Source organism: Plasmodium falciparum, assembly GCF_000002765.6.
Source record: "Plasmodium falciparum 3D7 genome assembly, chromosome: 14".
In the NCBI taxonomy this organism is placed as follows: Eukaryota; Apicomplexa; class Aconoidasida; order Haemosporida; family Plasmodiidae; genus Plasmodium; species Plasmodium falciparum.
In genome coordinates, this window is record NC_037283.1 from 1,309,658 (window position 1) to 1,337,500 (window position 27,843).

The window sequence follows — 27,843 nt, forward strand, 5'->3', positions numbered from 1 at the left end:
ATCTTTACAGTATAGCGAAAATAATTATATATTTTATAATTCTTTTATATTATTAATATTTAAATGGTTATTATATATATATATATATATATATATATATAATTTATATACATAAGTATATATTATGAATATATTTCTTTTTGCTTAAATGTTGTTTTTATGAATTAATTAGTAAGAAATAAATATACATACATATATGTATTATATATATATGTATGAAAGTAACATTTTGTATATAATTTTATTTTATTTAATTTTTTTTTTTTTTTTTTTAAACTTGTATTTTTTTTTTTCTTTTTTGTATACATGTATATGTAAAATAAAATTGTAATAGCCCACGAGAATATATAGTGCATAATAATTTTTTTTTGGAAAATTATAAGATGAAAAAGTTGGGTAATAATTTAAACACTATAAATGATAATAATCAGAATGAGGAATCACAACATAATTATTTAGGTTCAAATATAGATAATTATAAATATTGGCAATATAATACTATATTATTATACAATGTTATTATGATATATACTTGTGAATGGCCTTCTTTATTTATTGAGTGGTTACCCAAAGTGTACAAGTTAGTTTTTCTAAAGATTAAATTTAAAGTGTCGTAATTTTTTTTTTTTTTTTTTTTTCTTCTTTTCCCTATATGTGTGTATGCACGTGTTTATATAAAATGATATATATAAAATGATATATATAAAATGATATATATAAAATGATATATATATAAATATATATATATATATATATATATATATATATATATAATATATTTATCTTATTTTGTGATAGAAATGATGAAGAGTACGCTTACCAAGATTTAATATTGGGAACATATACGACGGAGAAGAATAACTACATATTAATATTGGAGGTAATAAAAAAAAAAAAAAAAAAAAAAATATACATATATATATATATATATATATATATATATATTTATTTATTTATTTATATATTTATTTTTTTTATTTTTTGGCGTATTTTTTTTCATAGGTAACACTTCCCAGTGAAGAGTTTTCTTATTCCAGCTTTTACTACGAGAAAATTAACGATTATAGGCACAATTTTTGTAACGACACAAGTAAAAATTTCAGGATAAAGAATAAGATATACCATGAAAGTGAAATAAATAAAATAAGTTGTTACCCAGAAAATGCAGATATTGTAGCGTGTTTTTGTTCAGATGGAAATATAAATATATTTAATATAAATGATTATTATAATAAAGATGATGAAGATGAAATAAAGAATGATAATATATTAACATTTGATAAAACTTTAAAAGGTCATTTATATCAAGGATGGGGATTAGAATGGGATGATAAAAATAATTACATTTCATCATGTGGTGATGATTCTTATTTATGTATATGGGATATGAATACAAGTGACAAAATAATGCATCCAATAGTAAAATATTTTAATCATAATATTCCTTTACAAGATTGTTGTTGGAATGATAATAATGTTTTAAGTGTATCAGAAAATGGTCATATAAATATTTATGATATACGTAATAAAACGGTAGTCAATTCTATTTGTGCTACGAATTGTACTTTAAATTCTATTGATGTAAATCCTCATAATAAAAATATTTTTGCAACAGCTGGAACAAATAAAGAAATCGATTTATGGGATATGCGTTTTACAAATAAATCATTACATAGAATAATATCACAAAAAGAAACTATTATTAAATTAAAATGGGATAAATTCCAACCAGGTATTTTATCATCTTCAACTAGTGATAAATTTATTTATTTTTTTGATACCAATAAAATCGGTATTGAACAAACTTATGAAGATTCACAAGATGGACCCCCCGAACTTATTTTCATACATGGTGGTCATTCATCAAATATACTGGACTATTCCTTGAATAATTCGTATTCAATGGTAAAAAAATAAAAAAAAAAAAAAATATATATATATATATGTGCATAATATGATATATATAATTATATTTTCCCCTATTTATTTATTTATTTATTTATTTATATATATATATAATTATATCCTTTTTTTTTTTTTTTTTTTTTTTTATTTTTTTATTTTTATTGTAGATGATTTCCTCTATAAGTGAGGATAACACACTTCACATTTGGCAACCTTCCAAGCAAGCGTATGAAGACGCATCAGATACATACGACGATACAGAAGTGGAATGAATGAACATATATATATATATATATTTATGTTTATTTATTTATTTATTTATTTGTTTATTTTTAATTATTAATTTTTAATTTTTTTTTTTTTTTTTTTTTGTTGTTTTAGTCACCATTAAATGATACATTTTTTTAAAGTGCATACATATTTATATATGTGTACATAAATATTCTTTTAATGGTATATTTAATTTTTTTTTTGTGTGTTTTATGTAATATATATGTATATAATATTTACATATATATTATATTTATTATAAATTTTTTTTTAATATATGTTAAAATTATTATATTTTAAAAAAAAATTATGAAAAAATTTTATGTTTAATAAAAAAAAAAATAATATAATATTATATAAATAAATAAAAATGAGAATAAGAATAAGAATAAGAATATATATATGTATGAATATCATTACTTTGGAATAATTATTTTTTTTATTTTATATAATATAAAGGAAATTCAAATCCTAAATATCACCATCATTGTCATTATTTTCATCCTTGTAATCCTCTGCTTTTACATTATCATCTTGTACCGAATTATAAAAGGTATTAGGTTCCTTTTCTTTGATTTCTTCATTATTTTCATTATTTTCATTATTTTCATTATTTTCATTTTCTTCATTTTCTTCATTATTTTCATTTTCTTCATTATTTTCATTATTTTCATTCATACTTTCTTGTTCCGTTTTAAAATTTATAAAATCATTTTCTTTTTCATGTTCATCATTATTTACTGCTCCGCCTTCGTTTGATACCAAAAAGGAAATTTTGTCCTTATCATTACTATTTGAAGGAAACATTAGATTGTGTGATTTCTCCCTCATATTATGAGAGGACATTTCATTAGTATAATTTATGTTCAATTCATTTTTTATATGATCATTTGGAACATTATTCAACAAACGTCTATTCCTCCTTTTGTTGTTTCGTACTAATGATATATCATCATCATTATTATAATGATCTTTTGATGTGGTATATGCGTATTTTTGTTCACAATAAGGATCATTTTCTTCATATTCATAATCTTCATTATTATGATCAATACTATCATCATTATTATTATCATCATCATCATCGTCATAATTATAATAATTACTATCATTGTGTAAGTTAACAATTTCCATATTATTATCATCATTATAGAGGGCCGATGAAGTGATATCATTTTCTTCATCATATAACATATCATTATTATATAGAGCATTTTTATACTTATCTGTTATCCACGAATTTTTGATATCCTCTCTTTTTTTCATTTGATCTACAATAATACGAGCAAGCTCTAGAAATGACCTTAATTTCGAAAATAATTTTATGGATGGTTTTACACGTCTTCTTATTTTTGAATGATCTTCACAGAAAATCATAGAATTCGGTATTTTAGATAAATCTGTTGTAGTACTATCTGGATGTGTTTTTAAAAAGTTATAATCAAATTCAAAAAATAATTTATGTATACGTGCACATGATATATGAAAGTAATGTGTACATGTATTTTCTACACATTTTTGTGTATATCCATATGATAAATTACAAATATAACAAGTATTTTTATTTAAATATTTTTTTATTCTATCTTTTATAATAATTTTATAATTATTTTTTTTCCTGTTCAAATTATAATAATATAAATTGGTATTTCTTCTATTATATAATATTTTTTTATTTATATTATTTAAATTCTTATAATTATTTTTATTATCATTATATGTTGATGATATATATTCTTTATTTTTCTTTAACTTTTTATTAATAAATTTGTTTACATTTAAATGATTTCCATGATATCCACTTATTCCTGTTGTTGTTCCAATTGTTCCTCTTTTATTTATTTTCATTTTATTATTGAAACAAATATTGTTATATACAGAAAATCTTCCACTTTTCCATTTGTTATAACTATTAACATTTATAATTTTTATGTTTTCATTTGTTACTTTGTTTGAAAAACTAGATTCCTCTTTTTTTATTTCCAAATTGTTGTTTAATGTTTGGTTACCTTTTTCACATATATCTTCAACAGTAGTTAATGCTACTGAATTTGTTATATCGTTACCTTGATTATTTTCTAAAATATGATCATGATTAGAATTTTTGGACTCATCATTATTTTGGTTATCATACACTTGATTATTATCGTTTTGATCTGTGTTTATTTCATGATTATTTACCAAATTGAATTCAGTTTTATTTTTATTTTCCCCTTGATCATTATTAAAATCGTTTATTTTAATATTTGCTACTTCTTCTTCTTCTTCTTCTTTTTCTTTATTATCTGATTTTTTTCTTTTAAAATTGAAAAAAACTTTTTTATAAATATTATTACAACTACTGACATTATAATTATTGTTCATATTGTTCATATTGTTCATATTGTCAAGAGGATAAATTTGCTCATATTCAGGCAGATCATACAATTTGTGTGTGTTTCTTATAGGTAGCGAATTTCTCTTATCAATACCTTTTTTTATATTTTTCATTTGTCCTATATTATTACAGAATTGTTTATAATAGAATTCATTTAATAAACTTTGTTTTTCATCTTGATTATATTCTACATTTAAATATTGTAACTCTGTATCTGATTCATAATGTTTTTTTTTCATTAATTCTTTTTCATTTAAATTATTTATATTAATATTATCATAATTATATATTTGATAATATTCCTCATTTATATCTTGAATAACAACTTGAGGTGTATATAATGCACATTGCATATGTACAAATACATAATCTCTTTCATTTTTCATAAAACTATTTTTTTTATTTTTGGTTTTATCGATTTTTATATAATCATTAATTTTTACCATTTTCAAAGCACCACCTTTTCTACTACATAATATACAATTAACATTTTCATAGTTATAATTATTAGCACACAAATCACAAACAAATAATTTCTTTTCATATACATCATCTATATCGGTTACACATTTTTCTTCTTCACTAGTACATTTTTTTAATGATTCATAAGTTTTATCATTTCGAAAAAAATCTCTTAATTTATTAACAAAATCTACTTTTTCTTCATTTTCTTTAGTAAATAGGCAATTATTAATTTCGTTATGTATTAATTCTTTAAATATTTCAGAATTTTCTAATTCCTTTCTATATTTCATATTATTATCATTATTATCATCAATATCAAAGGAAACATTTTCATCATGGTATATCAAATTATCTTTAGAGTTCATATAATCTCCATGTATATTATTACCACTATTAAAATCATTACCCTTTCCAAAATTATCATATGAATCGTTCTTATTTAATAATTTATCGATATTACAATTTGCATCCATATTTTTATCAACACAAGGATTAATAATGGATTCATTATTATTATTATGGCAATTATCATTATCACAATTATACTTTTCACTTTTACAATTTTTCAGAAAAATCTCTTCATTATTATTATTATTATTATTATTATTATCAATAATTATATCCTTATCCTCCTTGTTAAGAACAAAATTATCACAACTATTATTAATCTGTCCATTGTCATATAAATCCTCCTTAGGAAAACTATTTCCATTTTTGTTGATTTTAATTTTATCATTATTTGATTCATTCTCATTTAATGAATATGAAATAATATTATCTCCAAATGAATGATTTTTTTTTTTTTTTTTTCTTTCATAATAATTTGGTGACATGAATAAACCTTCCGAATCAACCACTTGACTATAACTACTTTGATTATTGATATAAGAATTTGTTGTATTATTTATTGTAGTATAATTATTAATCCTTCCTACATTCTGATCATATAAAAATGATAATACAGATTCCTTTCTAGCTTTCATTTGAGATATGAGATTCACTATTTTGTGTTCTTTATTATGAACTAAAAGAGTACATGTATTTTTTTTCTTTCGATAAAACTGATATTCTAAATATGATGAATCTACTAAATAACAATTTTTGTGCACACACATATTACAATATTTACAATGTACTAATTCACTTTTCTTATAAGAAGTAAAACATACTAAACATATATTATTTTTCATATAATCAATCGTTGGAAGTAAGAAGAAATTATATTGATAAGAATCTAAATGATTAAAATTATATGCCAAGATTTCATATATATCATTTTTTTTATTAATATTAACATTAAAATAATAATAATTATTACTACTACTATTATTATTATTATTATTATTATTATTATTATTACTATTACGTATTTTATTATATTTTAATGAATTTTTAGGTTTTCTTTCTTTCTTATTATTTTCATATATATTAGGATATAAATCTCTATTTAAATATTTTGTTCTTCTTGTAATTATTTGATCATATATATTTACAACTCCGTATTTTTTTATAGAATGCAAAATACATTTTACATAAAAAAATATTCTAGGAAAACAATAATCAATTTTATTTTGAAATTTTAAAAACTTCTTATTGGAATTTTTACATTTTATAAATAAACCACACATATAAGCACATAATGGATGAATGTACTTTCCACAATTCATATTATGACATTTTATAAATATTCCTTTATTTTTTAAACATACATCACATCTAACATCTTCATTCAAATAACCGTTTAAAATATAGTCCTTCTTAATATATTTATTTATATCATTATAAGTATCTTCTATTTTTATTTTATCTTTTTTTTCTTTTCCCTTATTACAAAGTTTCATATTATTTTTATCTGACAAAGTAGATATAGAATTTATAGAATATCTAGATACAACAGATAACGAAGAAGCTTCCGAAGTATAACTCTCATTATCATGATCGTCATCTAAATTAATATCATATTTAACATTACAACTTTGAGGAGACTTCATTTTATTTATATTATTATTATTATCACACATAACATTATTTGTATCTTCCTTTTCTTTATTATTTGTGTTACTATTTTTATTATCATTTAAATTATCATTTGTATAGTCTTCATTTTTCTTTTCATCCATATTATCTAGTTTTACTCTTTTTTGTATATTCTCTACAGTACTTGCACATTCGTTTCCTCTCTTCTTATCATCTTTTTTAATAAATGAAAAGAAATCATAGATCTTATTTTCTTTTTTCTTTTTCATTACCTCTTTACATTTTTGTTCACATTTTTGTTCACATTTTTGTTCACATATTTCTTCATTTTTATTATTACTAGAAAAAACGGATTTGCATGAATGTGCCTCCTTTTCATTTTCACATTCATTATCATGTTGAAGGACATCATGAATCTTATCATTAGTATGTGCATGATCATCCTTTTCATTTATCTCTTTGTCGCTTTCTTTTATTTTTTTAAAATAAACATGTTCGGCATCATTACACTCTGTATTATTATTATTATTATTATGATATAGTTGTTTTATGTTTGAATCTTTCACCGATATATAATCCTTCCTTTGTTTTTTTTTCTGATTGATTTTTTGTTTTTTTTTTTTTTGAAAAGCTGAAAAAATTTCTTGTGATAAAGACATATTATTCAATTGTAAATATTCATTAAAAATTTCTAAATTTACATTATTATTAACTAATAAATCAGGAACACAAAAGGTTGCACAGAAAGTATGAACAAATATATTATTTTTTATTTGAATAAATGCTCCTCCTCTTTCTATACATATATAACATTTAATATTCGTATCAAAAATATATAAGAAGTTATTACCCAAAGATTTCTTTTCAAATTCACATCTCTGACATAACCATTCATTACTATTAATCGATGCACTATTTTGAATATTACTAAGAATATTTTCATCTGACTTTTTTGTAGATATATAACAAAATTTATGAACATGCATATAACATCTACTACATTTTAACATTAGGTTATGTGTATTTTTTATATTCCTTTCAATGAGTTTCATATCTACATCGTTACTACTACTAGAACAATTGGAGTTCTTTTTATTTTGGCAATAATTATACAAATTATTCTTATCATTATTATTATTGTTATAAATTTTAGCATTATTTGGTGAAATATCCTTATTATTTGTATTTTCTTTATTTTGATTTTCTTTTCTTTCAATTTTTTCAACATTATCCTTAAAATGTAAATTATTATTTTCCTTAATTTTAATATTTTCTTTTTTTTCTTCTTTTTCTTCTTTTTCTTCTTGTTCTTTTTGTTCATCTTGCTTTCCACTTTTTATCTTATTATTCAAATTTTCATTTTTCTTATCATTTGTTATATTCTGTAATGAATTATTTCTGGATGAGTTATTATGATTTTCATTTTGTTCATTAATTTGCATGGTATTATAATCATCATTAAAACATATACAACAATATGAAAAAGCAGGTGTTATATTTAAATCATTATTATTTGAGAAACCACAAAACTTTTCTTCATCATTAGCAAAATTATTTTTTTTATCTTCCAAATTTTGAATTATATCTTCCTTAGGTTTTTCATCTATAGAATCGTTTATATCATCACTTATATTTTTGATGGTAGAATCTTTTATATTTTCATTTAGATCATCCTTTTTTGTGCTTGTTTTATTTTTTTTATAAATTTTATATTTTAGAAAAACACTATACTCAAAAGGAGGAATTTTATATTTTTTATGTTTACAAGAATATTCATGTAAATCAAATATGGAATTAATATTAATATTTTTATTATAAATTAGTAATTGGTTCTTATTATTCTTATTATTCTTATTATTCTTATCATTATTATGAAAATGATGATGATTATTATTATTATTATTATTATGATTATGATTATATTGTATAGATGAATTCATTAAACTTATGGTATAAAATAAAGAATATCTTAATTGATTCCATCTTTCAAACATTATATATTTATAGGTAATTTCATTACTTTTCTCTATATTATCACATAATCTTGTAGGCATTTTATTTTCTTTCATTATTTTTTTCAATAAATTATTACATATAGAACTTAATTTCTTTTGTATATTATTCATATATATTAATAAACATATCAAATTTTTATCAACAAAACGAGAATTTTTTATATAACTTTCTATTAATTTCTCTTCTTCACATAATAAATCAATTATTATATCCTTATCAATCGGTACTAACTCATTTAATAATAATTCGTTTTCCTTTTCATCAATTCCTATTAATGAATTATCTAACATTTCTCCTCCATCTTGCATTAATATCTTATTTCCTAATTTATTATATCCCTTAGCATTACTTTCTTCTATTAATCCTTCAAATAATACTTTATTTTTTTTAGAATCAATATTTTCATTTAATAATTTTATTTCATTCTTTACTCCCTTTTTTCTACCTCGCTTTTTTCCTTTTTTCCTTCCTCTTTTTCTTTTTAAGTTTTCATCATCTGTATCTTCCAGAAAATTCATCTCTCCTCTTGGTGTAGTGCCTTGTGATGAACAATATCTTTTTGTATTCACTTTATTATTTCCTAATCTTGTATTTCTACCTTTTTGTAATTCCTTTTTGATGTTGTTCGACACTTCTCCGTTTATATTTAAATTGTTGTCAAGTTGTTTAACTGTGCTGCTTGAAGAAACGGAATTTTCATCTCCATCTTCTTCTTCCTCTTCCTCTTCAGCTTCTTCCTTTTGTTTCTTTTCTACTATAAGTTCGTTAGCTTTTCCTTCATCCCCCTTTTCTTTCTTTTGTTCGTCTACATTTTCTGCATTTTCTGCATTTTCTGCATTTTCTGCATTTTCTGCATTTTCTACATTTTCTGCATTTTCTGCATTTTCTGCATTTTCTACATTTTCTGCATTTTCTACATTTTCATCAGCATGACATAATTTTCTTACCAGCCCAGAATTATTCTTGTCCATATTTATGTCCCTATTTATGTCCACATTTATGTCCATATTTATGTTTGGTTCCATACTTCCATGCTCTTTGTTCTTCTCTTGTGTGATAGATTCATTTCCTTTTTTTTCTTCTTTATCATTTTTTTCTAAAATAGGTTCTGATTTTATATTATTTATATCAGCTATTTGTGATTCGTCAATCAATGTGGTTGCATTTTCATTGTTAATGTCTAATCCTGTACTAGGAGCATCTGCATTACAGTTATTATTATAATTATTCTTATTCATATTATTATTATCATCATTTTCTGTGACTTGCTTAGTAATTGATCCTTTTTTTTTCTTCTTTTCATTAATATTATTCATATATCTATGGGAATTACTTACATTTGACCTTCGATTATGTTTTGGTAATAAACAACCGTCTTCTCCAAAATTAGCTGTTTTCACTCTTATACATCTACGTTTTCCTTTTAATTTATTCAAAGATGTACAGTTTATAGATGTCGAACTAGAATACATTTCAAAATTTGATTCAGAACTAATTTTTTTCTTAAGATTGTTTTTTGAATAATGTTTATATTGTAATATATATTTTTGCATTTTTAATAATAAATAATATTTTTCAAAAATAGTAAAAAGCGCTGGATTATTATACCATAAGAAATTGTCAATAATAATACTATCATTTGATTTATCCATTCCTATTGTCATATTTTTAATTTTATCATAATTTTCATAAATTCCCATTTTAGAGCATTCATTTTTAGTATCTATTTTTAAACCTTTATATAAATATTTATTAATAAAACTTAATACTTTGTCATTTAATTTTTCTTCACATCCATTTTCTAATTCTTCTTTTTTTACATCTACATTTAAATTTAAGTCTATGTACGAATTTAATTTCTTTTTATCAATTAATGGATATAAAGATATATTATCATTAAATAATTTGTTTCTTTTTAATAACCTTTTTGATTCTTTCTTTACCTTACTTTTTAATGTTACATTATTCATTTCAGACATTTCATTATTTGTATTTTTATTAATTAAAATGTTGTTATTATTATTATTACTAATATTATTACATTCGTCCATTTTATATCCATTTAACAAACAATCTGTAGAATCATTAAACTTCAATTCCTTATTTTCATCTTGAAAATTTGTTGATCCATTATTTATGCCCATTGCTGATTTAGTTTCTTCCCCAGCCCTTTGTAACATATAATCATTATCATTTTTATATGTTATTTTTATAAAATTTAATCGGTTTTTTAAGAAAACAAAATCATAATATGTTAAGAATTTATAAAACTTAATTTTTATATTTTTATATTTTTTCATTTCATCTGTTATATATTTTTCAAATTTCTCTTCTGGTTCTTTTGTTATATTTTGAATATTATTAAGATAATTTGAGCATAAGAAATTATTCTTTATTTTTTTTAACATATGTAAATTCTTAAATTCAAAAGAAACCCAAACAATTTTTTCACCAAAATCAATAATTGCATTAGTTTTATATTTTACATTAGTTTGTTTTTTTTTTTGTTGTTTTTTAATTTTATCACATGTATTTTTATTTCTTTGATTTTCTAGATTTTTCATATATCTATAAAGAGATAAATTCAAAAAAGAATATTTAAACAATTTTTCATTTATTTGTGTATCTTCTTTATTTTTATTTTTTTTCTTATCCTCTGTTGTATCTTTATCTTTTGTCATACTATATTTTATTTTCATGCTCTCTTTTTCAATATATACATTGATATCATAATTCCCTGACGTCTTATTACTGCTAACATTACTACTAAAAGGAGATTCATTACTATTACTATTATTATTACTATTATTATTGTTATTAATATTATTATTATTATTGTTATTATTGGAGATATTTATATGGTTGAATTCCTTCTGTTGACCGCTTTCTAAACATGCATTAGACACCTTTCTTTCATCTAACGATAAACAATCATTATTATTATTATTATTACAATCATTATTATTATTATTATTACAATCATTATTATTATTATTATTACAATCATTATTATTATTATTATTATTATCATTATTATTATTATCATCATTTTTATTATCATCATTATTAATCTTAAGAGGATCCATTTGGTCCTCTTCCATTTTAACTTGATATAAAATATAATTATTATCCTTACTACAAATGTTTGAATTTAATTTTCCTTCGACGAATTTATTCATTTTGGATGTCGTGTTTTTTCTCCCTTTTTGTGTAGAATCACTTGTAATATTATTGCTGTGGATTATATTACTATCTTCAGAAAATTCTCCTTTAATTCGTATTATCCCCCTTTCTATAAGATCACGATCATCATCCATATGCTTTTTTTTCCTTGAACTCCCTGAACAAAATGAGAAAAGAGGTTTTTCCTCTTCATCTAGATATTCATCCATTCCATTTTTTTCATCAACAGTCGATTTATTTCGAGTATCACATTTGTCGATCTGATCAGTTGTTTCTAAAAAAAGACTATCATCAACAATATTACCATTTTTTTGTTTACTTATTTCTTCATTCTTCATATTTTTTTTACATTTTTTCTTTTTCATTTTATTGATTCGTTTTTTTGTTGTTTTTAAAAATTTACGTTTTATTCGTTTGAACAATTTTCTTGTCATTCTATGTTTAAAAAGATGGCTAAGTGTATCATAATAACTCTTTTGATGATACATCTTTTTTGAACCTTTCATTTTTTTTTTTAAAAATGTTTTTATATTATAACATAAATTCTTTTTATACACACGAACTAATTCTTTCAAATTATTATTTAGTTCTACATCTAGAAATTCGTTTATGGAGAAGGTTCGATATTTCTTTGATAAGATCTCTTCGATAAGAACATTTTGATTAAAAATTAATTTTGATTCGCTCAAGCTTCTTTTGGAACTAAATAGGTTATTATTATAATTATTATTATTGTTACTATCATTATTATTATTATTATTATTATTATTTACAATATTATTCTCAAATGTCGTAGGAGTTTCCACATTAACATCTTTTGAAGGGCTTCTGACTACACTATTTTTTAAAGTATTATTTTTCGAAATGGTTAGAGAACTAGCATTTGATGGGTACATATTAATATTACTTTCATTTGCTTGTATAAGGTTTACATTTCTTGGTACAAAATCAAAATTATTATTTTTCTCACATAATTCATTGAATTCCTTTTTCTTTTTTGAGAGAGTTTTAAAAAATATGCTATTATTTGAACTTTTGGACACACTATCAAAAATGGAGGATTTCCCTTTGAATATAAGATATTTAATATCATTATTATTATGATCATCATTATTATGATCATCATTATTATGATCATTATTATTATTATTTTTCTTAGTATTATTCTCATTATTATCATTTTGATTATGGTCCTCTTTATTTGTTTCATTATTTTCATGAGTTAAATGAATATCTAATCCATGAATATTTTTATTATCCACATTTTCTTCCTTAATATTATGTAAGTTAGTATTTTCTTTATTTTGATATATTGCATATTTCAAACAATTATTATAAAAATTGGTATGAGTAAAATTATTATGATACTTCAAGTGTGATATATCTAAAAACTTTTCAATGATCAAAAATATTTCTTCATATAATTGAGAATAACAATTATTTTTGAAATTTGTTTTATCATTTAATTTTATTAAATTAAGTTTATTTAATATATCATTATAATCCTTAAAAAATGTTTTAAAATTTATATTTGATAAATCACAATATATTGCATCATCTTCTTTATCTTCATTATTTTCTAACATAAATGTTTTCTCATCATTAATAGTATCTTCATCTTTTATATTTTTCTGTTCTAAAATAAATCCTTCATAATTTCTTTCTAAAGGGATTCTTTTAAATAAGTTATCATATTTATTCCAGTTAATTTTTACACTTCTTAAATTTTGATTATTATTGAGATCATCTTCTTTCGAATTTTTCAAACTATTCTTATGTTTTTTTTTCATATTAATCGTAGTACTACTATGCGTATTATTATAAGTATTTATTTCTTCTTCTTTTGTTTGATGATAATAGGTGTTTGATTGAACGTTTTGGTTATTAAGATAATTTGGGTGTAACGTTTTATCATCCTCTTGTTTGTTTAACATAAATTTGGTGTTGACACTATGAATACTATTCATATTGTTTATATTGTTTATACTGTTTATATTATTTATATTGTTTATATTATTCACATTGTTTATATTATTCATATTGTTTATATTATTATTCATGTGTTGTATATCATATGTATCCATAGGACTTAAAGGATCATGGTTCAATAAGTGATGATCATAAGTATAATTTTCCGTTTTTATATTTTTCATATTTTTATTCAAAGTATTATTTTTATTCATATAATTTATAAAACCCATATTATTAATACCATTAATATTATTATTATTTATAATATTCATATCTCTATTAGTAACCATATTATTATTCTGAATCATTTTAGTATTCATGGGATATTTTTCACTCACATATTTCATGTTCATATGTTGATTTCTATTTACCAATTTCATATTCATTAAATTATTATTTCTCATTTCTGTCTTTATCATGTTATTTGCTATAATATTTTGTTCAGACATTCTATTATTCATCATACTATTCACATTGTTCATGTTGTTCATATGGTTCACATTGTTCATATGGTTCATACTGTTCATATGGTTCATACTGTTCATATGGTTCATACTGTTCATATTGTTCATATTGTTTATATTATTATTATTTCTGAATGAGTTGTTATTTATTGCTGTATCTTTTATCTTCCCTTTACTCATAACGTTTGGCATTATAGTACCACCACTACATATATTATTAGGTAGAGAATTTCTATTCATATTATTAGAATTCATATAATTATTCATATTTGATACCATTGGATTATTCATATTAAAATTAACGGTACAACTATTTTTTCTGTTCAGCACATTCATTTTGTTATCTACATTTATAGGGTTACTTAACATTTTATTCATTGCGTTTCTAGTAATTTGATTGCTCATATGTGTACCTCCCTTTTTATGTGGAATAGGATGATTTATTGGGCTTGTGCCCATCCTATTACTACTTCCCATATTGTTTATATTGTTCATATTGTTCATATTGTTTATATTATTCATATGGTTAATATTACTTATGGATGTACCACCCATATGAACATTCATAGGTATTGGTACGGTACCATGAACTTTATTACTCATTTGATGATAATTCAATTTGCCATTCATATTAAGATTATTATTATTAATATTATTATTATTACTGTTTATCTTTTGGTGAGTTAAATGTATATTATAATTATTCATATTATTATTTATATTCGAACTTGATGTATGTATATTGATTGAATTATTATTTACCATCCTATTAAATTGATTAAAGTTATTCTTCATCAAATTATTACGCAATGTATTATTAACACAATTACTACCACTACTACTATTATTATTATTATTATTATTGTTGTTGTTGTTGTTGTTGTTGTTGTTGTTGCTGTTATTATTATTATTATTATTGTTATGTACATTTATTGTATTATTCATATGAGGAGACATATGATTATGCTGATTAACACTATTAGACATGTAACCAATACCAACTCGATTATTCACATATATATTATTATTCAATTGATTATTCATATGGTTAGATATATGATTATTCATATGGTTAGATATATGATTATTCATATGATTACCCATGTTATTATTCATATGATTACCCATGTTATTATTCATATGATTACCCATGTTATTATTCATATTATAATTTATCATATCGTTCATAATTTCATTATTTATTTGCCCATTCATTTTCATATTCATTTTGTTAGGGATATTATTCATAAGCATATTTGATGACTTATTATCATTCATATAATTTTCTTGCATATTATTATTTAACAATATGGAGTTATTTATATTATTCATATAATTACCATTATTTATATTGTACAAGTTATTTTTTAAAATATTATTTGCATCAATATGTGCATTTAACATACTCGTAGATTTTCTACCTCTCCTTCCCGTTGTCATTTTATTTATGGTTTTACTTTTATCACTTGTCTTTCTCCTTCTAGTTCTTTTTTTTTTCCCATCATCATTTTCTAACATATTATTAATATTATCATTATCATTATCTTCTTTTTTATCTTTATCATTGTTCTCATCATTTCGATCTCCACCCCCATTATTATTATTATTGTAATTATTGTTATTGTTATTATTGTTATTATTGTTATTATTGTTATTATTGTAATTATTATTATTATTATCATTATTATTATCATTATTATTATCATTATTATTATTATTATCATTATTATTATCATTATTATTATTATTATTATCATTATTATTATCATTATTATTATTATTATCATTATACTCATTATTTGTAGCACAACTTACAAATTTTGCTTTCCTTTCTTTTTCCTCATTTATATTTTTATTAAATAGATCCTTTTTATCATTATCCTTAAACCTCTTGCTGTTATTATACAGACCCATTAACATGTAATCCTTTCTCTCTATATACTCATAAATAATATTGTATAACACAAAATAACACTTCAACCATATATAATAATATATGAACAAGTTAAGGATATAATACACTAATATTTCTTTTGTCAATATTAACAATTTAAAGATACACAAGACTATGTTTATTACATTTTTTGTTCTCTTTATAAAATTTAAAAGAAAATTAAATACTCTTAAGTAAAAATTGTGTTTATAATTATAAATATATTGATTTATTCCTTTATCTCTTTTATAATTTTTCTTAAAATGTATTGACATATCTGCATGGATATATTTTTGTACATTATTCATTCTATGTTCTAAATTAATATTATAACATAAGGATATATTATTAAAGATTTTATTATCATTATAATTTTTAAAATGGTACAAATCACTATATGTTTGTATCAAAAATGATTTTTTATTTTTTACAAATTTTACATGGTCGTTCATATAATAATTCTTACTCTTCTCATTATGCACACCGTCTACTATCTCATTATTATTTCGTTGTTTAAAAATAAAAAAACAATACAATTTTGTATTGAAATGTTTTTCACAGGAATATATATTTGTATATATTTTGTTCTTTCTGGAAGGAAGGTTTAATATAATAACAGGGAGCTTATAAATAATACGTCTATCTTCTATTTGTATTGTCCTATTCCTTCTTCCTACTAATATTAATACTAATACTATTACTATATTATAATTATTATTCACAATATAATCATTCGTTTCGTGTTTTTCATGTATAAACAATGTGAACCCATGACACCCTACCAAATTCCGCTTTATGAAGATATCATATATGTATAATTTATTAAGGTGAATTAAATTTATTGTCCTCATTAAGGCATATGAACTACTATAAGAAACGAATGTGTATCTTCTATCTTTTTCGAAATTCATAATTTTCTTTTTGGAAAGATGTGTATCATATAATATAGGGGCGGAACATATATACATGTCCATAAATAAAGAAAAAGATAAAATCATAATAAAATGTAATAATATAAAAGTAACACAATTCACAAAAACATTTATTGTATGTATAAAATATATACATATTAATAATGAGGAATATTTATACATATTAAATATAGTAGGAATATATAATAAATAAAATTTACAAATAGAATTATATGTATTATTATAATATGCAATAATATTATTAATCTTCATATTAGGATAGGACAATGATGTATTTATAAACACAAAAAAAAACATAACAAGTGATATAATTCTTATTAAATTATATAAGCATTTTATATACATCATAATATGTATTAATAAAACAACAACATATATTATATATGACAAACGTGAAATATCACGTATTTTTATTATATGATTATAATATTTATATAAATATAATATAAATATATATAATAAGAAAAAAGAAATAATACAATCTCTATATAAATAAATACAGAATTTGTTAATACATACATAATAAAAAATATATAATAAATTTAATATACTTGCTACTATTAATGTATTAAAATAAATAAACAAATAATTATTGTGCACATTATATTTATAACAATCATATAATTGTAACACATTGGTATTATTTAAATTATTATATGATGAAAATAATAATAATAATAATAATAAAAATAATAATATTTTTTTAAAATAAATATTTATATTACTTTTCCACAGATGATCAAGTGATATGGAATATCTATTTTTCTCATATATCATAATACATTGTGTTTTACTATAATATAGCTGATTCAAAAAAGATACACATAAATAACTTTTTGTAATATAATTATAGGTATTTTTTTGTTTTATAACCATGATATTATATAATTTATGAATACACTGATTAATAATATTATAATTTTTTATTGTATATTGTTTAATGTTACATAAATTATATAAAATAATACTTCTATTAATATAATAATTATCGTTATGTACAATTTGTTTATTATCATTATATTTTTCATATTGATCACATAATATAATATCCTTGTGTAAGACAAAAATATTAATAATAAAGGTACTATAAAACATCTTTAATATTGTAATCATTCTAAAAATAATAGAAAGGTACATTATTATATTGTTCATCATATTAATTATCCATAAGGTTATTATTTTTAATATAAATTGTATTAACATTTGAGATATTTGTATTATAATATATACTTGTAATTTTAATAAATTATGAAATATGTACAGATTCATAATATATTCTAAAGAATTATTCACCTGTTTTGATTTTATATAATAATCTGTATTATATATATAATTCCATAACATCATAAAAATATGTTTAGTTCTCATGATATCGAACGAATCATTATAATGATGATAATTTTTTAAACAAAAATAAATAAATAATAATTTATTACATATATATTTTATACTACTATCATATAATATATTTGTAAAAAGAAACGGTTCATTATTATTATTATTATTTTGTTTGATTTGAATATTGTGTTTATTTATTTTATACACCCAAAATAATTTTTGTAATATAAAATTTTTGAAAAGAAAATTTTTTTTTTTTTTAATATTATATAAATAATTAATTTTTTGATTATATAAAATATTATTTTCACATTTGTAATTTACAGTTTTATTAATCAAATAACATTTATATAAGAATAATTTTTGAATATACAACCAAAATCTTTTAGGAACTCTTTTTTTTTTTTTTTTTTTTTTTTTTTTCTTATATATATATTTCTTCTTTATTTTTAAGTTATAATTAAAATTTTTTGAAGTAAGGGAGATTTCGTTATTTGAGAATTTATTTTTTAACAAGACAATATTATTTATAAGATGTAAAGAATAATTATTATTGTGACTGTAATCCTTTTGATAAGATTCTTTTTTTTTTTTTTTTTTATATTGGCAATTTATATCTTTATAATATATATTTATAATATAAAATATTTTCTTTTGATAATTTATTAAAATGAATATTAATATAATATATGATACATTGTATGAATTTTCCATTATATCATTTTTAAGAACATATAATAAATAATTATTCCAACTACTAAGATTATTATAATAATTCTTTTTCATCTCATGTATATTCTTCTTCTTATTATTATTACTATTATAATTTCCTTTTATATCTCTATAAATTTTGTTTTTATTTTGTATATCAACCATTAATTTATATATTTCCTTCAAAGATAATAATATCTTATTTTCTTTATTATATCCATTATCAAAAGTTATATTATTTAATTTTTTAAAAGAATTTTCTATATGTACATTTCTTCTATTACACACTTTCTTCGTCCTTAAAAAATCAATGAACGTAAAGAATGACTCATTCCCATGAATAACTTTACTTACGTCCACTGGATGAACATAATCCATTTTTTTTTCTTTTTTTTTCTTTTTTTTTTCTTTGTTTTTTTTTTGGTGGTTTTATTTATAGATCTTTATAAGATCATATCATAACATAACATATCAGATCAGATCAAATAAAATAAAATAAGTTAAGCTAACTTTCAAGGACAAAAAAATTAAATAAATAAAAATATATGAAAATAAAAATAATTATCAAAATATTATAATAATATATATATATATATATATATATATATATATATATTTATATTTATATTTATTTATATATATGTATATAAAATAAAATGGTTATATATATTTATACAAATATATATCTGTATTTATAATAAAAAATATAAATATATATATAATTTCATTGCTTAAAAAAAAAAAAAAATTAACAAGGAGGAAAATATAAAAAAATCAGAAATTAATTATATATATATATATATTATATATAAATATATATATGTATAATATAATAAATAAATATAATATATATATATATATATATATATATATATATATAATTTAAGATTATTATATAATATATTAAGAAATGAAAAAGTAAGGAAAAAATAAAATAATAAAATATATTATATATATATATATATATATATTATATTGGGAATATTTATGTGCGTATATTAATATAATATATAAATTATTATTATTTTTTCCGTATTGATATTTTGGAAATAAAAAATGTATATTTTATATAAATATATATTATATTTTTATGTACATATATGTTTTTTTTTTTTTTTTTTTTTTTTTTTTTTTCCATATGTAATTATATTATACATATATATATTAATATATATATTATATTATATATATATATATATATAGTATTATAATATTGTATATATATTATATGATATGCGCATACCAAAAAAAAAAAAAAAAAAAAAAAATAATAATAAAATGAATATATATATATATATATATATATATATAATATATACATATATAATAATTAATATCCTTTTTTATTAGTATTTTTAATTGTAAAAAAAAATATATAATAATTTTTTTATATGCACGATACTGATTATATACATACTATATTAATATAAGGAAAAAGAGGCTAAAAATTATAAAAATAAAATATTATTCAAAAAATAAAAGAAAGTATATATTCAATTCATACACACACAATTTAAGAATGATATATATATTATATATATAACACAATTTATTATATAATATATAGAAGAATATATATATATATATAATATATTTAAGGTTTTTTACATATATATATAATATATATCTCAAGCATATAAATATTTGTGCACACAATTATTAATAATTAAATAAAAATATGTGTATAATATATATATATATATATATAATATATAATATATATTATATATTTTGTTAGTACTTTGTTTTATCCCAAAAAAATCCTTAATCCATAATAAACCATCGATTATTATTTATTTCATTTAAGATATATAATATTATATATATATATATAATATTATATATATATATATATTTATTATCATATATTATTTATATGTTTTATAAATTCAAAAATAAAAAATAATATATTATTTCATTATATATTTTTATCATACTAGAAAAAAATACTATTATATTATTTTTACATACTAGTTAAAAATATAATAAAAATAAGAAAAAAATAAAATCAATATATATATATATATATATATATATATATATAAAAGTAAAAATTAAAAAGGAGATATAATTATTGATCCTTAAATTTAATCATATATTAAATTTATTCTTACTTTATTAATTATATGTTATTTGTAAAATATTATTAATTATATTTTACTTAATAAATATTATACTTTATTTAAATATATATATTATTATATATATATATATAAATATATTTTTTTTTAATTATTGAACAAGTGAACTCGTAAATATGGAAATAAAAAAAGTATACCAAAATGTTCATAATAAAATGAGAAATTTTAAATTTATATAAATGTATGCATATATTTTAAGAAAAAATATTTCAAATTTAAAATAATAAAAAAAGAGCAAGCGTAACAAAATGAAAGGAAAAGTACATTTAAATGAATAAATAAATATATAAATATATATATATATATATATATATTCATTTTTATGTACGTAAATTGTAAATTGGTTATTAATAAAAAAACATTTAAGCATTTATATTTTTCCTTCGTCATTTGTGTAGGGGTATAAAAATATATTCTTAATTTAAAAAAAAAAAAAAAAAATTTAATAAAATTATTCTTATTTCAAATCATACATTCTTATAATTTATCCTTTAAAAGAATATATATAATATATATAATATATATATTATAATTGTCTTCACTTTTTTTTTTTTTTTTTTTTTTTTTTTTTTATGTTTCAAAATTCCTATGGAATATATAAATTTATTTAAAAAAATAAATGTTATCCATACGTAACAATTTGTAGGAAATTAATTTTTAATTTTAATATCTCACAACCGTTTTTTTATAATACCCCTAAATATAGATATGTAGACAATATATAAGAAAAATAATTATAAATATTATGGGAAAATTTAAAAAAAAAATAAGAAAGAAAAAATTACATCATTCCTATTTATGATAATATATATATTTACATATTTATGTTTTGTCATTATTTTTTAATGAGTTGTTTAAAAAAATTAAAAAAAAAAAAAAAAAAAAAATTTTCATAATGATGTATAATGTAATATATTGTTTTAATATTTAAAAAAAAAAAAAAATATATATATATATATATATATATATGATAATTGTATAATACATAAATATAGTTTAAATTATTTTTCAATATGAATTTCTTAAATGTTGTATGAACTATCACTATCTCCATATGATTCATTCTATAAAAGTAATAAAATAAATAAAAATTATAATATAATATAATAAAATATAATATATATGTGTATGATGATACATATTAAATATATATATATATATATTTTTTTTTTTTGTCGTTTCATAAACTTACATTTTTACTAGAAGCGTCACTATCAAAATTGGAATCTTGTCTCGATTTAGAATCATCTCCTATTAATGTTCCCTAAAAGTAAAAAAAAGAATACATATTTATATATATATATATAGGTTAATATACTTTTAGAAAATATAGTCATTTTTAATCTTGAAATATTTATTTCCTTTTAATACATGTTGCTTTTTTTTACCTTCAATTTTTTGCTGGGTGTTCTTTTTCCTGCACTTCCTTTATTTGGTGTATCCTTCTTATCATTATTTTTCATCTTAACTTTTTCAGATAAGGTTAATCTTGGTTTTTTTTTGTTTTCTAAAAAAAATTAAGAAAATGAATAATAAAACATAAGATGCGTATAAAAAAATATATGTTTTTTTTTGGATAGAAACATTTCGCAGAAGAAAAAATATATATAATATAATCCGTTTTATAAATTTATATATTTATATAATACAAACTATATAATAAAACTAATCTATTTACATAATATATATATATATATATATATATATAATACAAACTATATAATATAACTAATCTATTTACATAATACATATATTTATATTTATATATTAAATACCAAGTTCTAATAATTTATTTTTTATTGATGAAAACTCATTAACATTAATAGTTTTATTAGGTGATATAGTAATATTTATATCATCATTTACATTATCATTAATTTGTATTGAACTATTTAATTCACTATTATTATCATTAGTACTATCAGCAATTTTAGGTTTTTTTTTTCTTGAATTTTTGTTAGTAGATTTATTATCTACATTATTACTACTAAATTCATTATTTTCATCATTTAATCTATTAATTAATGGTGTATTATCTGTTAGATTATTATTATCATCAAATGTTTTTGATACGGATAAAGTATTATCTAATTCGTTACTATTTAAATCATCTGCCTTTCTTAATCTTTTTTTACTATTATTAACATTATTTGATGACGTTGTTGTTTTTTTATTAGTATTTTTTTTTATATTTAATGTATTAACTAAGAATTCACTACTATCTGATATATCACCTCCTTCAGATTCTTCATCACTAGATAATTTTTTTTTCTTTTTCTTCTTTTTCATTGAACTAGGTCCTTGTTTTCTAGCTACTTTGAATTTATTACTTTCTTCTCTATTAGATAATTCTACATTTCTTTGGAATTCTATAGCTTCTTCAACTTTTTCAATATCTTTTAGCCACATTGTTTCAACAGTAATATTTCTTAAAATTTCTAACTCTCTTTCTTTTTCTTTTAGCTGTGTTAATAAATCTTCAACCTTTTCTAAGGTAAGACTAAATATAGGCATACTTAATAAATAATCATAATCCTTAACAGTAATACCAGCAATTATTTCTTCATTATCTTCAGGATTGTCAGCAGCATCTAATAACTCTTGTTCAAAAATTTCTTCTTTTTTTATTTTATTAATATCTTTATATGGGTCGTAACCTTTTCTATATAATTCTTCTACTAAGACTTTTTTTTTCTTCTTATTTACTATTAATTCATTATTAACTATAGCTAAAATGAATTTCGTTTTATTACTTATAATTCGTTTTTCCTTTTCTAGTTTAGATATTAAATAACTCTTCCTATTTTCATACGCTTTTAATCTTTGATAACAAAATTCTTTAAGAATATCTAACTCTGTAGAATATCTCTGTAATTTCAAATTGGGATCAAACAAGGTCATATTTGTAGTTGTTAATGTACTTTTTAATTTAAATACTTTTTCTAATCCTTCTTCTTCAGCTTTTTGTAACTTAGCTGGATCCATTTTTATAGTAAAACATATATCTTCATGTGAACTATTATCTATATAATCTAATATAAGCTGATGTTTTTCATCTGTTAATAATTCTTCTAAAAATTCTTTATAATCTTGGGTCCATTTTTTTATGGGCAACTCTGTTATTTCTAATGTATCATTATCAATTTTGTTAATAATACCAATAGTTTCATATCCTGTTTTCCCATTAGATTCTATTCTACCCTTAAAATCTTTATACCATGGAACCATAGGTATTAATGGTTCTTTATTTATGTATCTTTTGATATTATCAATAATATCTTTATAATTATAATTCGGTATAAATGAAGAATATCCTGTACCAATACCTTCACAACCATTTACTAATATTGTTGGAATCACTGGTATATAATATTGTGGTTCGATTTTCTGTCCTTCTTCATTTAAATATTTTAAAATAGGATCGTCGTATTCATTAAATATACTTCTGGTTGAGCTAGCCAATTTTGTAAATATATATCTTGCTGCAGATGCATCTTTACCACCTTCTTTTCTACTACCAAATTGACCACATGGTTCTAAAAAGTTTATATTATTAGATCCGACAAAAGTTTGAGCCATATTTATAATAGTTTGTTGTAAGGAAGACTCACCATGATGATATGCACTATGTTCAGCAATATAACCAACTAATTGTGCAACCTTACATTCATTTCTTAAATTTCTTTTAAAACATCCATATAAAACTTTTCTTTGTCCAGGTTTCCATCCATCCATAATATTTGGTATACTTCTTTCTGTATCATATCTTGAATAATATATTAATTCTTTATTTACAAAATCATAATAAGATAAATCTTTTTCTTTATGATCAACATAGGAACCTAATATAAAATTTTGTAACCATAATTTTCTATCTTCAATTCTTTTTTTACTAAATGCCATATCTATAGAATCACCATCACGATCACCTGTCCATAAAAACATTATTTTATGGTTTTTAATATCTGAAAAATATTGTTTAAATTCTCTATCCGTAGATGTACCAAGACCTTTGTAATATTTTATTTTCCATCCTAATAAGTTAGTATTTTCTTTCCATTGTTCATATTCAGCTATGGTAAAGAAAGAATATTCTTGGCTTCCTTTTTGTACTTTTACAATTGGTGTTACAAATTCACTAAGAAAACCTTTATGTTTTAATAAGCTTGGCCAAAATTTATGTATCATATTAATAAGTAATCCTTTAATATGTGAACCATCATAATCTTGATCAGTCATAATCATTAAAGATCCATATCTTAATCCTTTAATATCATCTTTATTTTTATCGGTAATATCTAAACCCATAATTCTAAAAATATTTTGAATTTCTTTATTATCCATAAGTTGTTTAAATGAAGCATCTCTTACATTTAATAATTTCCCTTTTAATGGGAAAACTCCGTATTTATCTCTACCTACAATGGATAATCCAGCTAAGCATGATGTTTTAGCACTATCTCCTTCGGTTAGAATTAGTGTACATTCTTGACTATATTTACTACCAGCATCATTAGCATCTTCTAATTTAGGTATTCCTATAATTCTTTCTCTAGCCTTTGATGAACCGGCTTTCATTTTTTTCTTGAGTTCCACTTGTGCTTTAGCTTGTGCCCATAAGAGGATATTACTAAGTATAGGGCTTTTCAAAACATTATTAATAGTTTTATCAGATAAAATACATTTACTACCAAATTTAACTGGTTTTGTGGTTAATGTTTCTTTTGTTTGTGAATCGAAAGTTGGGTTAACAATCAAGCAGTTAACAAAAACCCATAAGTGGTTTCTAATATGTCCTGATTTAATTTCCATACCACCTTTGTTTTTAGCATTAGCTTTTTTACTAAGTGAAGATAATAATTGTTCAACAATATAATTAACATGTGAACCTCCTTTTGTTGTACATATACTATTAACAAATGATACTTGTTGAAATTGGGATCCATCAGACTTAGAAACAACAATTTCCCATCTATGTTGTTTTTCATGTATTTTAACAATTTCATCTTCATCATTATTATTATTATTATTATTATTATTTTTTGTTGGTGTACCATCTGCAGGTTCATTTGACAAACTAACATCTAAATTATCATTGTTCTGATTTGCATTTTCATCATTATTATTATTATTATTGTTGTTATTATCATTTTGTCCTTTATTATTTTTATTATCATTTGAATTATCTTTTAAATATAAATCTACATAACTTTTAAAATCCTTAACAGCTAATCTTTGACCATTTAAATAAACTCTTACACTGCATGTACCAGCTAAATCATATACTCTTTTAAATAATAAACTTTCTATATCATCATCCATTTCAGTCATACCAAATTTGTTTAAGTCAGGTTTGAATGTAACCTTAACATAATCTTTACCATTATAATTTTTTATATGAGGTTCAGAAAATTTTGACATATTATCTGACCATGTCATTTTAAATTCCTTTTTTCTTGAACTATCTCCACATTGTACAATAAATTCTTTACTAAATATATTTGTTAATTTTGCACCGAAACCATTTCTACCTCCTGTAATACGATCTTCTGCATCATCATAATTATCAGAAGTTAATAATTCTCCAAAAATCATATGTGGTACATATATATTCATTTCTTTATGTATATCTACAGGAATACCTTCCCCATCATTATATACACTTATTCGCTTATTTTCTTTATTTATTTCAATTTTGATACATGTCATAGGATTCTCGCTCTTCTCTTTTTCTCTTGCTTTAACATCTGCTGCATTTACTATAATCTCGTCAAAAATTTTATACAAACCTGGTACATATGTAATATTCTTTTGAACCATACGATTCTTTTCTTTATTCCATACCCATAATAACTGAGTATGCATTTCTACACTTCCTATGTAGGTATCAGGTCTTAACAAAATATGTTCGATTTGAGACTTCTTCTGATACCTCTCCTCAATAGTTTTATTTTTCGCCATTTTAAAAAAATAAATAAATAGAAAAAAAAAATAAAATAAAAAAAAATAAAATATATATATATATATATATATATTATAAAATGAAATGAAAAAAATATATAGGTGCTTTCATATGCTACAACTTTATATATATAGTCATGCCTGCAATTAGATATACAAATCATATATACAATATATATATGTTCTTATATATATATAT

At 20.3% G+C, this 27,843-nt stretch overlaps 3 protein-coding genes across 3 annotated transcripts; 1 reads left to right on the plus strand and 2 right to left on the minus strand.

Annotated features, from left to right (window-relative positions):
- Positions 1-383: 383 nt before the first annotated feature.
- Positions 384-2,177, plus strand: PF3D7_1433300 (chromatin assembly factor 1 P55 subunit, putative; the record flags this gene model as incomplete). Its single annotated transcript, XM_001348452.2, has 4 exons — positions 384-580; positions 799-880; positions 1,003-1,905; positions 2,073-2,177. The coding sequence occupies 4 exons, from the start codon at positions 384-386 to the stop codon at positions 2,175-2,177; spliced, it is 1,287 nt and encodes a 428-aa protein (XP_001348488.2).
- A 469-nt stretch (positions 2,178-2,646) lies between these two features.
- On the minus strand, positions 2,647-19,920 carry PF3D7_1433400 (zinc finger protein, putative; the record flags this gene model as incomplete). Its single annotated transcript, XM_001348453.2, has 1 exon — positions 2,647-19,920. The coding sequence occupies one exon, from the start codon at positions 19,918-19,920 to the stop codon at positions 2,647-2,649; it is 17,274 nt and encodes a 5,757-aa protein (XP_001348489.2).
- Positions 19,921-22,705: 2,785 nt separating this feature from the next.
- On the minus strand, positions 22,706-27,644 carry PF3D7_1433500 (DNA topoisomerase 2; the record flags this gene model as incomplete). Its single annotated transcript, XM_001348454.1, has 4 exons — positions 22,706-22,747; positions 22,876-22,947; positions 23,072-23,190; positions 23,459-27,644. 4 exons carry the CDS (start codon positions 27,642-27,644, stop codon positions 22,706-22,708), a joined length of 4,419 nt encoding a protein of 1,472 aa, XP_001348490.1.
- Positions 27,645-27,843: the final 199 nt, after the last annotated feature.